Here is a 13,606-nt window from a genome sequence, read left to right on the forward strand (position 1 = left end):
GAGAGGGCAGAACTAACAGTCACATCACTGACGCACACCTCAAGATTGTGCCTAGACTGGGAAGAGCAGGCCGGGATGAAGTCCTATCCCTTATGCACACACTGACTTGCCCAGAGTGGGGGCAGGCGAGACTGGGAGTCATATCGCTGGTGCACACCGGGACTTCACCCAAAGGGAGAGAGGACGCAGGAGCAACAAATGCCTCAGAAGAATAACCACGTTACAACTGTGCCTTTTCTTCAGTGATAATCAGTACATTCTACTAAACCAGGAGTACATGCCTGGAGTCACCAAACAATCGTCTGGCTGCTGATTCTGAAGTCCTTGTTGAGGCAGAATGTGAAATGGTGCTTTTCAACACTCATTCCAGGGGATAGCCAACGATTGCACTGTGTTCTGCAAGGATGCAGAGGGAGCAGTGGTTCCAGGTCTTTTCAACACTCATTCCAGGGGATAGCCAACGATTGCACTGTGTTCTGCAAGGATGCAGAGGGAGCAGTGGTTCCAGGTCTTTTCAACACTCATTCCAGGGGACAGCCAACGCTTGCACTGTGTTCTGCAAGAATGCAGAGGGAGCAGTGCTTCCAGGTCTTTTCAACACTCATTCCAGGGGACAGCCAACGCGTGCACTGTGTTCTGCAAGGACGCAGAGGGAGCAGTGCTTCCAGGTCTTTTCAACACTCATTCCAGGGGACAGCCAACGCTTGCACTGTGTTCTGCAAGAATGCAGAGGGAGCAGTGGTTCCAGGTCTTTTCAACACTCATTCCAGGGGACAGCCAACGCTTGCACTGTGTTCTGCAAGGATGCAGAGGGAGCAGTGGTTCCAGGTCTTTTCAACACTCATTCCAGGGGACAGCCAACGCTTGCACTGTGTTCTGCAAGGACGCAGACGGAACAGTGCTTCCAGGTCTTTTCAACACTCATTCCAGGGGACAGCCAACGCTTGCACTGTGTTCTGCAAGGACGCAGAGGGAACAGTGCTTCCAGGTCTTTTCAACACTCATTCCAGGGGACAGCCAACGCTTGCACTGTGTTCTGCAAGGATGCAGAGGGAGCAGTGGTTCCAGGTCTTTTCAACACTCATTCCAGGGGATAGCCAACGATTGCACTGTGTTCTGCAAGGATGCAGAGGGAGCAGTGGTTCCAGGTCTTTTCAACACTCATTCCAGGGGATAGCCAACGATTGCACTGTGTTCTGCAAGGATGCAGAGGGAGCAGTGGTTCCAGGTCTTTTCAACACTCATTCCAGGGGACAGCCAACGCTTGCACTGTGTTCTGCAAGAATGCAGAGGGAGCAGTGGTTCCAGGTCTTTTCAACACTCATTCCAGGGGACAGCCAACGCTTGCACTGTGTTCTGCAAGGACGCAGAGGGAACAGTGCTTCCAGGTCTTTTCAACACTCATTCCAGGGGACAGCCAACGCTTGCACTGTGTTCTGCAAGGACGCAGAGGGAACAGTGCTTCCAGGTCTTTTCAACACTCATTCCAGGGGACAGCCAACGCTTGCACTGTGTTCTGCAAGGACGCAGAGGGAACAGTGCTTCCAGGTCTTTTCAACACTCATTCCAGGGGACAGCCAACGCTTGCACTGTGTTCTGCAAGGACGCAGAGGGAACAGTGCTTCCAGGTCTTTTCAACTCTCATTCCAGAAGATAGCCAACGCTTGCACTGTGTTCTGCAAGGACGCAGAGGGAACAGTGCTTCCAGGTCTTTTCAACACTCATTCCAGGGGACAGCCCACGCTTGCACTGTGTTCTGCAAGGACGCAGAGGGAACAGTGCTTCCAGGTCTTTTCAACACTCATTTCAGGGGATAGCCAACGCTTGCACTGTGTTCTGCAAGGACGCAGAGGGAACAGTGCTTCCAGGTCTTTTCAACACTCATTTCAGGGGATAGCCAACGCTTGCACTGTGTTCTGCAAGGACACAGAGGGAACAGTGCTTCCAGGTCTTTTCAACACTCATTCCAGGAGATAGCCAACGCTTGCACTGTGTTCTGCAAGGACGCAGAGGGAACAGTGCTTCCAGGTCTTTTCAACACTAATTCCAGGGGACAGCCAACGCTTGCACTGTGTTCTGCAAGGACGCAGAGGGAACAGTGCTTTCAGGTCTTTTCAACTCTCATTCCAGGGGATAGCCAACGCTTGCACTGTGTTCTGCAAGGATGCAGAGGGAACAGTGGTTCCAGGTCTTTTCAACACTCATTCCAGGGGATAGCCAACGCCTGCACTGTGTTCTGCAAGGACGCAGAGGGAGCAGTGGTTCCAGGTCTTTTCAACACTCATTCCAGGGGATAGCCAACGCTTGCACTGTGTTCTGCAAGGATGCAGAGGGAACAGTGGTTCCAGGTCTTTTCAACACTCATTCCAGGGGACAGCCAACGCTTGCACTGTGTTCTGCAAGGACGCAGAGGGAACAGTGCTTCCAGGTCTTTTCAACTCTCATTCCAGGGGACAGCCAACGCTTGCACTGTGTTCTGCAAGGACGCAGAGGGAACAGTGCTTCCAGGTCTTTTCAACACTCATTCCAGGGGACAGCCAACGCTTGCACTGTGTTCTGCAAGGACGCAGAGGGAACAGTGCTTCCAGGTCTTTTCAACACTCATTCCAGGGGACAGCCAACGCTTGCACTGTGTTCTGCAAGGACGCAGAGGGAACAGTGCTTCCAGGTCTTTTCAACACTCATTCCAGGGGACAGCCAACGCTTGCACTGTGTTCTGCAAGGACGCAGAGGGAACAGTGCTTCCAGGTCTTTTCAACTCTCATTCCAGGAGATAGCCAACGCTTGCACTGTGTTCTGCAAGGACGCAGAGGGAACAGTGCTTCCAGGTCTTTTCAACACTCATTCCAGGGGACAGCCAACGCTTGCACTGTGTTCTGCAAGGACGCAGAGGGAACAGTGCTTCCAGGTCTTTTCAACTCTCATTCCAGGGGATAGCCAACGCTTGCACTGTGTTCTGCAAGGATGCAGAGGGAACAGTGGTTCCAGGTCTTTTCAACACTCATTCCAGGGGATAGCCAACGCCTGCACTGTGTTCTGCAAGGACGCAGAGGGAGCAGTGGTTCCAGGTCTTTTCAACACTCATTCCAGGGGATAGCCAACGCTTGCACTGTGTTCTGCAAGGATGCAGAGGGAACAGTGGTTCCAGGTCTTTTCAACACTCATTCCAGGGGATAGCCAACGCCTGCACTGTGTTCTGCAAGGACGCAGAGGGAGCAGTGGTTCCAGGTCTTTTCAACACTCATTCCAGGGGACAGCCAACGCTTGCACTGTGTTCTGCAAGGACGCAGAGGGAACAGTGCTTCCAGGTCTTTTCAACACTCATTCCAGGGGACAGCCAACGCTTGCACTGTGTTCTGCAAGGACGCAGAGGGAACAGTGCTTCCAGGTCTTTTCAACTCTCATTCCAGGGGACAGCCAACGCTTGCACTGTGTTCTGCAAGGACACAGAGGGAACAGTGCTTCCAGGTCTTTTCAACACTCATTCCAGGGGACAGCCATTGCTTGCACTGTGTTCTGCAAGGACGCAGAGGGAACAGTGCTTCCAGGTCTTTTCAACTCTCATTCCAGGGGATAGCCAACGCTTGCACTGTGTTCTGCAAGGATGCAGAGGGAACAGTGGTTCCAGGTCTTTTCAACACTCATTCCAGGGGACAGCCAACGCTTGCACTGTGTTCTGCAAGGACGCAGAGGGAACAGTGGTTCCAGGTCTTTTCAACACTCATTCCAGGGGATAGCCAACGCTTGCACTGTGTTCTGCAAGGATGCAGAGGGAACAGTGGTGCCAGGTCTTTTCAACACTCATTCCAGGGGACAGCCAACGCTTGCACTGTGTTCTGCAAGGATGCAGAGGGAACAGTGGTTCCAGGTCTTTTCAACACTCATTCCAGGGGATAGCCAACGCTTGCACTGTGTTCTGCAAGGATGCAGAGGGAACAGTGGTTCCAGGTCTTTTCAACACTCATTCCAGGGGAAAGCCAACGCTTGCACTGTGTTCTGCAAGGATGCAGAGGGAACAGTGGTTCCAGGTCTTTTCAACACTCATTCCAGGGGACAGCCAACGCTTGCACTGTGTTCTGCAAGGACGCAGAGGGAACAGTGGTTCCAGGTCTTTTCAACACTCATTCCAGGGGACAGCCAACGCTTGCACTGTGTTCTGCAGGGATGCAGAGGGAACAGTGGTTCCAGGTTTCGCAGTATCTGGTGGGAACCTAAAACTCAGCCTGCGAGATCAGGCTCATAAAACGATTCTCCACAGGTATCTCTTGTCACCCCTCCTAGACATGGGAGTCCGCCCGCTAGAAGTACAACCCCAGCCTTACCTGGAAGGAGTGTTCTCAGTGGGGCACAAATGTAGAAGGGTGGCCTCTCCATGGAGGACCCGTTTAAACATAATGAGCACTGACCATGTTGGAACGCCTTTAGGATGCCCTAGGTCAGTGGTTCCTCAAAGTACGGCCCGTGGGCCACTGGCGGCCTGACACACCTTCTTTTGCTGCCCACAGGTCTTCCTACGACCCCCCTGGTAAGCCGAGAGTTGTAGCAGAGCAAGCTGCTGCTTGAGTGCCCTTTTGTTTGTTGCTGGTGTTAGCCAAGCAATATTGTGTTGTCTTTCTGGGATGCTTTCTTCAGTTAGTGAAGCTTGTTTTATGAGCAGGACTGACCTGTTCGTAAAACAAGCTGAAAAGACTGTAGAAACGAAAGCCCAGAAAGAAAAAATTGTGTTGTAAGGGTATGTTTTGAGCTATTTTAATAATACAGGCACCTTAACTGAACAAGCATTGACAAAGTCAATTGATCTCACTTATAAGACAAATTGGCGTTGCCAATTATTTTTAGCCATGGTGTATATGTAGCATGGCTGAAAATAATGTAAAAAAGGGTACTATGACATGGCGCGTCATTTTGTAGGCACACGCTAGCATGGATACTGGCACCTACAAAATGAGGTGAGCATTTTTTTTCTTTTATTTACAAATTCCAGACAGATTAGTAAATAAAAGGTGCATGACATGCACTTTTTTGGTATTGCGCTAATGTGCCTTTTTAAAACAGGGCTAATGGGCCTAAAAAAAAACACCAAAAAAACGGGAGAGTGAGTTGGGGATGGGGCGTGCCACTGCAAAGATGCGGCCCTCGGGCACAACCCACACTGTATTTTATGGCCCCGAGAACATTTTTTGGAGTACCCGTGCCCAATTCTATCTAACGCTGCACATGGGCTGAGCTTCAAGGCCAGAACTGGGCCAGGAGACAGCAAGAAGACCCCCTCGAGTACCCCAACTCACCTGACGAACTGACACTCCTCTTCTCGGACAAGGATGGAGACGGCGCTGCCGGAGTCCAGGTTCCTGCCAGTGATGGTGATTCTAGTGCCGCCCGATGCCGGACCTCTTGATGGACTCACTTTGTTGAAACTAGGCGTCTAGAAGAGGACAGAAGCTATGAGGAGATAGATCATCGACTCCGGACCTCCCTATTTCCCCTGCCTCCCAAACACCTGCCCGTGTACAGCATCTAAAGAACGGCCTTGCTGGCTAAAGGGAACTGCAAAAAGCTACACATCTCGGACAAAGGCCATCTCTAGGGCGCTCTCACCGGACACCATCTTCAAGTGTCGCTCGCGTCTGGTGACGAGCACAAGCGGGTCCAAAGGGCAGGACAAACCTGATGCCCGCACCCAGGCACCCAAACAGCCACCTCCTGCTTCACTCCAATGCTAGGCACCCGCCAAAGACCCAGAGATGAGTCCTCATACAGAAGGCTCTGTCAGAGACTGGAGCTATAGAGGGGGAGAAGGAGTATGAAGGAAATGCAAAATATTGTAAAGGGGGGTGGCGAGTGAAGAGACGAAATGAGAATACGTAGGAATAGAGTTAGCGAGTCCAGAACTAAATGGCAGAGCCCAAGAAGGGGGTGGGGGATAGAAGTGAAAGGAAGAGGGAATGGCAGCAAGGAAGGAGAGAGAAAGAGGAGGAGGAAAACAGAGGTGAAGGGGCAAGGAGTAGAAAAACAGGAGGAAGATCGGATGCACGTAAGGGGGTTTAAGAAGCATCACCTGCTCCGGCCAGGTATCTGCCGCCCTTTATATTCAGCCTGAATGCCCTCTCGACAGGTCAGGTACAGCCTCGCTGCCCTCCAGACGGGCCAGGCACAGCCTCGCTGCCCTCCAGACGGGCCAGGCACAGCCTCGCTGCCCTCCAGACGGGCCAGGCTCAGCCTCGCTGCCCTCCAGACGGGCCAGGCTCAGCCTCGCTGCCCTCCCGACAGGTCAGGCACAGCCTCGCTGCCGTCCCGACAGGTCAGGCACAGCCTCGCTGCCCTCTCGACAGGTCAGGCACAGCCTCGCTGCCGTCCCGACAGGTCAGGCACAGCCTCGCTGCCCTCTCGACAGGTCAGGTACAGCCTCGCTGCCCTCCAGACGGGCCAGGCCCAGCCTCGCTGCCCTCCAGACAGGCCAGGTCCAGCCTCGCTGCCCTCCAGACGGGCCAGGCTCAGCCTCGCTGCCCTCCAGACGGGCCAGGCTCAGACTCGCTGCCCTCCCGACAGGTCAGGCACAGCCTCGCTGCCCTCCAGACGGGCCAGGCACAGCCTCGCTGCCCTCCCGACAGGCCAGGCACAGCCTCGCTGCCCTCCCGACAGGCCAGGCACAGCCTCGCTGCCCTTCCGACGGGCCAGGCACAGCCTCGCTGCCGTCCCGACAGGTCAGGCTCAGCCTCGCTGCCCTCCCGACAGGTCAGGCACAGCCTCGCTGCCCTCCCGACAGGTCAGGCACAGCCTCGCTGCCCTCCCGACAGGTCAGGCACAGCCTCGCTGCCCTCCCGACAGGTCAGGCACAGCCTCGCTGCCCTCCCGACAGGTCAGGCACAGCCTCGCTGCCCTTCCGACAGGCCAGGCACAGCCTCGCTGCCCTTCCGACAGGCCAGGCACAGCCTCGCTGCCCTTCCGACAGGCCAGGCACAGCCTCGCTGCCCTCCCGACAGGTCAGGCTCAGCCTCGCTGCCCTCCCGACAGGTCAGGCTCAGCCTCGCTGCCCTCCCGACAGGTCAGGCACAGCCTCGCTGCCCTCCCGACAGGTCAGGCACAGCCTCGCTGCCCTTCCGACAGGCCAGGCTCAGCCTCGCTGCCCTCTCGACAGGTCAGGAACAGCCTCGCTGCCCTCTCGACAGGTCAGGAACAGCCTCGCTGCCCTCCCGACAGGTCGGGCACAGCCTCGCTGCCCTCCCGACAGGTCGGGCACAGCCTCGCTGCCCTCCCAACAGGTCGGGCACAGCCTCGCTGCCCTCCCAACAGGTCGGGCACAGCCTCGCTGCCCTCCCAACAGGTCGGGCACAGCCTCGCTGCCCTCCAGACCGGTCAGGCACAGCCTCGCTCACTGCCCTCCAGCCAAGCTGCCATCAAGGACTTACCACAAAGGTGTAGATCTGCTCGGACTGCGTGCGGTAGTCGGCGCTGCAGTCTGCCACGCACAGCTCCACCGGGCCCGGAGCAGGGTTCGGGACCAGCGACTCCTCCATCCGGCACACAATCCTGGAGGGCGACAGAGAGAAGACACCTGGTGAACACAGAGGGTGCTAGACTGAGCTGGAGAGGGCGCACATAACTGTCACCGACACAAACTCCCTCGCATACTAATTAGCAAACTGTGTGAAGTCAGGCTGAGGGCAGCAGAACATGTCTGAAAGATTGACTTCTAATGCTGACATTAACATCCCCTGGCCCTGTTCTGCTCAGATTCCTTGTGCAGCAGGGTTGGTGAGTTGAGTACTGTAGTATTCTGTAGAGGAGACGAGGGTGGGTTAAAGGGACTAAAAAATAACTACTACAGGTTCTGCACCAGCGCTTAATTTAGAATATAGTAAGAGCCGGGCCCTGACCAGGAGGACACTGCAGCTTGCACCACACATTGCCCATGTCAACGCTGCCAATGACAGTGCCAACACAACTACTAACATCTCTGTCCTGCAAGGGTGACAGTTCAGACTATTCCAGGTCCCCAAAGCTATAGGAATGGCTGGGGAGGCAGGTATTTGTATTTTTTATAATGTATTTTGTATTCATAAAAAAACGTTGCTGTGCTCATCTGTAAATTAGATGAGCAGCGCCACCACCGGCTCAACTTAAGCACTGCTGACGCCCTAAGGAAGGTCCCATGCTGTCGCTCACAGCAGGAAAGGAAGGGGCCGGGAAATAAGGCGGCTTCATTTGAAGAGTGCCCTGGCTCAGTAATGCTAGCCAGAAGTGTGCAGCAGAGTGGCTTGGCTGGCCATGCTCACCGAGTCCTGGGATGTCCCAGCTCTTGGCTGTCAAGGGGCATCTGCATTCAGAGCAAGTGGAGAGTTTTAGCAGTCCCCTGGGCTGGCATGAATACCCCTGCTCATGCAACGCAGCCGGGAAAGAAAGCTGGCAATGGAGAGGGTGGATTAATGTGACCAGCTTAACACACTCTGGAAAGAAACTCCAACGAGACCCAAGAGCAAGAAACTCCAGAGTGGCCAGGAGAGCAGAGCTACCCCTGAGGTCTGGCCAACTTCTAACCACCTGAAGCACGGCGAAGAATGCGCATGTCAGAAGAGGCCTCCTCCTCCGAGCGCGGCTACTACAGGCTTGTTCCTCCACTGCCTTACCACAGGAGAGGAAAGCCCCCTTTAGTCCTCCCCAATAGCTCAGCCAGTCTTACGAACTCCCTGACTCATGTTCAGTTTAAGGAGGCTTCAAGACTCGCCATCACGTCCCCTTATAAGTGGCTTGACAATGCAAACAGTACTTTATGAAACAAATACGGCGAGTCAGAGTCCTTTATGGAACACATGCAGTGGGTCAGGCACCAAGCGCACAGCCCTATATGGAACGCGTGGCGAATCAGGCCCCATGCACACTGTCCTTTATGGAATACACGCGGCGAGTCAGGCCGCATGCACACTGTCCTTTATGGAACACATGCGGTGAGTCAGGCCCAATGCACAGAGTCCTTTATGGAACACATGCAGTGGGTCAGGCACCAAGCGCACAGCCCTATATGGAACGCGTGGCGAATCAGGCCCCATGCACACTGTCCTTTATGGAATACACGCGGCGAGTCAGGCCGCATGCACACTGTCCTTTATGGAACACATGCGGTGAGTCAGGCCCAATGCACAGAGACCTTTATGGAACACATGCAGTGGGTCAGGCACCAAGCGCACAGCCCTATATGGAACGCGTGGCGAATCAGGCCCCATGCACACTGTCCTTTATGGAATACACGCGGCGAGTCAGGCCGCATGCACACTGTCCTTTATGGAACACATGCGGCGAGTCAGGCCCCATGCACTCTGTCCTTCATGGAACACATGCGGAGAGTGAGGCCCCATGCACACTATCCTTCATGGAACACATGCGGCGAGTCAGGCCCCATGCACACTGCCCTTTATGGAACACATGCGGCGAGTCAGGCCCCATGCACACTGTCCTTCATGGAACACATGCAGCGAGTCAGGCCCCATGCACACTGTCCTTCATGGAACACATGCTGCGAGTCAGGCCCCATGCATACTGTCCTTCATGGAACACATGCGGCGAGTCAGGCCCCATGCACACTGTCCTTCATGGAACACATGCTGCGAGTCAGGCCCCATGCACACTGTCCTTCATGGAACACATGCGGCGAGTCAGGCCCACTGTCCTTTATGGAACACATGCGGCGAGTCAGGCCCCATGCACACTGTCCTTCATGGAACACATGCGGCGAGTCAGGCCCCATGCACACTGTCCTTCATGGAACACATGCGGCGAGTCAGGCCCGTGCACTTCATGGAACACATGCAGCGAGTCAGGCCCCGTGCACACTGCCCTTTATGGAACAAATGCGGCGAGTCAGGCCCCATGCACACTGCCCTTCATGGAACACATGCAGCGAGTCAGGCCCCGTGCACACTGCCCTTTATGGAACACATGCGGCGAGTCAGGCCCCATGCACACTGTCCTTCATGGAACACATGCAGCGAGTCAGGCCCCATGCACACTGCCCTTCATGGAACACATGCGGCGAGTCAGGCCCCATGCACACTGTCCTTCATGGAACACATGCGGCGAGTCAGGCCCGTGCACTTCATGGAACACATGCAGCGAGTCAGGCTCCATGCACACTGCCCTTCATGGAACACATGCGGCAAGTCAGGCCCCATGCACACTGCCCTTTATGGAACACATGCGGAGAGTCAGGCCCCATGCACACTATCCTTCATGGAACACATGCGGCGAGTCAGGCCCCATGCACTCTGTCCTTCATGGAACACATGCAGCAGGTCAGGCTGATCCTGTTCAGGCCGCTGTAGCAAGCCTACTGAAGGAAATACGCTTTATAGCATTTTAATTAGCAAGAACCGAAAGGGGATTTTTAGCGTTCATCATAAAACTGCCCTCTGATTAATGGTTTATTTACCCTCTCCTAATTATTATGGAACACATGCGGCGAGTCAGGCCCCATGCACACTGTCCTTCATGGAACACATGCAGCGAGTCAGGCCCCATGCACACTGCCCTTCATGGAACACATGCGGCGAGTCAGGCCCCATGCACACTGTCCTTCATGGAACACATGCGGCGAGTCAGGCCCGTGCACTTCATGGAACACATGCAGCGAGTCAGGCCCCATGCACACTGCCCTTCATGGAACACATGCGGCAAGTCAGGCCCCATGCACACTGCCCTTTATGGAACACATGCGGAGAGTCAGGCCCCATGCACACTATCCTTCATGGAACACATGCGGCGAGTCAGGCCCCATGCACTCTGTCCTTCATGGAACACATGCAGCAGGTCAGGCTGATCCTGTTCAGGCCGCTGTAGGAAGCCTACTGAAGGAAATACGCTTTATAGCATTTTAATTAGCAAGAACCGAAAGGGGATTTTTGGCGTTCATCATAAAACTGCCCTCTGATTAATGGTTTATTTACCCTCTCCTAATTATTATGGAACACATGCGGCGAGTCAGGCCCCATGCACACTGTCCTTCATGGAACACATGCGGCGAGTCAGGCCCCATGCACACTGTCCTTCATGGAACACATGCGGCGAGTAAGGCCCGTGCACTTCATGGAACACATGCAGCGAGTCAGGCCCCATGCACACTGCCCTTCATGGAACACATGCAGCGAGTCAGGCCCCATGCACACTGCCCTTCATGGAACACATGCAGCGAGTCAGGCCCCGTGCACACTGCCCTTTATGGAACACATGCGGCGAGTCAGGCCCCATGCACACTGCCCTTCATGGAACACATGCGGCAAGTCAGGCCCCATGCACTCTTTCCTTCATGGAACACATGCAGCAGGTCAGGCTGATCCTGTTCAGGCCGCTGTAGGAAGCCTACTGAAGGAAATACGCTTTATAGCATTTTAATTAGCAAGAACCGAAAGGGGATTTTTGGCGTTCATCATAAAACTGCCCTCTGATTAATGGTTTATTTACCCTCTCCTAATTAGCGCTGTAGCTTGGAGGCCAAGCCGAGCGTTTACCTCGTCAGATTTGATTCATGCTCCATGCATTATCTGTGCATTTACATTTTTTTTTATGTACTACGTCAAAGTGGCTGCCTGTATTTCTGCCTCTGAAATGAGCCAGATATTATCTGTGCCTTCCAGATGGTCCTGTGGAAGGACTGCTCATGGCCTAAAGACCAGCCCGGGGAGGACACAGGCCAATCCAAGCGGCCACCAGCAGCAGCACAATCTTGGCAGGTGCCGTGCTTAGCCGTGCTGCCTGGGGGAGGGGGGATGCTGCCGTGCCCATCTGTGCTAGTGATGCAGATGTGGTGATGGTGTCGTGCTTAGCAGTGCTCTCTGGTGATGGTGCCACGCTTAGCAGGGCCATCTCTGGTGATGGTGCCACGCTTAGCAGGGCCATCTCTGGTGGTGGTGCCACGCTTAGCAGGGCCATCTCTGGTGGTGGTGCCACGCTTAGCAGGGCCATCTCTGGTGGTGGTGCCACGCTTAGCAGGGACATCTCTGGTGGTGGTGCCACGCTTAGCAGTGCCATCTCTGGTGGTGGTGCCACGCTTAGCAGTGCCATCTCTGGTGATGGTGCCACGCTTAGCAGTGCCATCTCTGATGATGGTGCCACGCTTAGTGCCATCTCTTGTGGTGGTACCATCCTTAACAGTGCCATCTCAGGTGATGGTACCATGCTTACTAGAGCTATTTCTGGTGGTGGTGCTGTGAATCTCAGAAAGTGCTATCTTGGTGCCCTGCTGGGCTTTTGCATGGCTTTGTAATGGCGCGTCCTCTTGCACTGTTCACTAGGGAGTAACAACAAATGTAAAAGTGGGTGTCCTCATGGGAGGTTACAAGAAGAGACTAGGCGGTACTAAGGAGGGACTACAAAGCCAATTGACCAATGAAAAGCCACGATTTACAAAGGACAGGAGCAAATTAAAAAAGATGGGTGGAAAGTGGGCAGAACTTTATGCCCATATCCTGAATACAGCATGTCTCGAAGAGACAGCGCAAACACTGCCTAGGCGAGAGCTAACCAGGGCCAACAGAAAACCCACCATCCATTCTCTGACTTACAAAGCTGTGCTATTGTTTCTTCTTGGGTGATCCTGCACTGTCTCTGACCCACCGTGTACCATGGGGTACCAGTATCTGCTTTTTTCCAGCCCATTCGGGAGGTATAGGGCAACCCTACCCCTGATACAGCGTTCCTTGTGTAGAATCTGTCTTCCGGGTCCTCGTACGCTGTAGCCAGGCTCCATGGAATGTTTACCAGATGCAGTTGCTTTTGGAGTTCAAGTGCTGGTGGTTGCCTGGCTCATGCTATTTGAATAAATCTCCTTTACAGCTTAGCCTAAGAGTGGTACCAGGTCTATTCCTTCATTTTGGGGTTGAGTAGAACCTCTACGGCGACCACCAGCTTTCCACTTGCTTCGTCTGCTGCTGAGTTTGGTGGGGATATGGCCTGGCAGTGTGGTGAAATATCTGCTGTTCCAGCTACTGTGGCCTTTCAGTGTGGGAGGTAGCATGGATACTCCAACATTCAGATACACCTGGGTAAATTATGCACGAGGCTCGCTCCGCGTGCTAGCGGCTGCCATCTTGAGCCTGGCACCAAGGACAGGTGGTGATGTGACGCATCAAGTGACAAGAGTGCCATTTTGGATTAGGAGATTTGCAGCATCTAAAGAACATTGTGATATAACCAGTTAGATATGACAGTTTTACCAAAGAGCAAGACCATGACCTTAAATTCCAATTCCCAGTTGGGACTGGCCAAGTCTTCGGCCCCTGGCGGTACACAACTCTGTAAAAACAGCTGTCCTTTCCAAGCTCGGGGCACCTACCGGTGGTCCCCTCAAGGGGCGGCCCTTGGGATGCGGCCTCCAGATTCATAGTCAACTGAACAGATGGCCGGACGCATTCAGGGAATAAGGCAAGGTAGACGGAGTCCCCCGACTATTTAAGAAAGGGGACTCTGTCCTGGTTTGCCAGAGACCAAGAGGTGCCCCTTCTGCCCCAGAAAACCTGTGTGCCTGTCCCTGGGCTCGGGATGCTTGGAGCTCTCCATCACACCAGCAGCATCCCCGGTGCGAGGAAGGCCCAGGAGGGGCGATGCGGTCACCTCTCCT

The 13,606-nt window shown here is 54.3% G+C and overlaps 1 protein-coding gene across 3 annotated transcripts in view; it reads right to left on the reverse strand.

The window, feature by feature from the left end:
* PLXNA3 (plexin A3) overlaps nt 1–13,606 on the reverse strand; it is an 845,431-nt gene that overhangs the window by 99,835 nt on the left and 731,990 nt on the right. For all 3 annotated transcript variants that reach the window (XM_085629709.1, XM_085629711.1, XM_085629710.1), the window contains exons 14-15: nt 7,410–7,530; nt 5,289–5,425 (exon numbers count right to left, since the gene is read on the reverse strand). In XM_085629709.1, the coding sequence (XP_085485835.1) occupies nt 5,289–5,425; nt 7,410–7,530 (258 nt within the window). The remainder of the gene's footprint in view (nt 1–5,288; nt 5,426–7,409; nt 7,531–13,606) is intronic.

This window comes from Triturus cristatus, chromosome 10, assembly GCF_964204655.1.
Source record: "Triturus cristatus chromosome 10, aTriCri1.1, whole genome shotgun sequence".
NCBI classification, from domain to species: domain Eukaryota; kingdom Metazoa; phylum Chordata; class Amphibia; order Caudata; family Salamandridae; genus Triturus; species Triturus cristatus.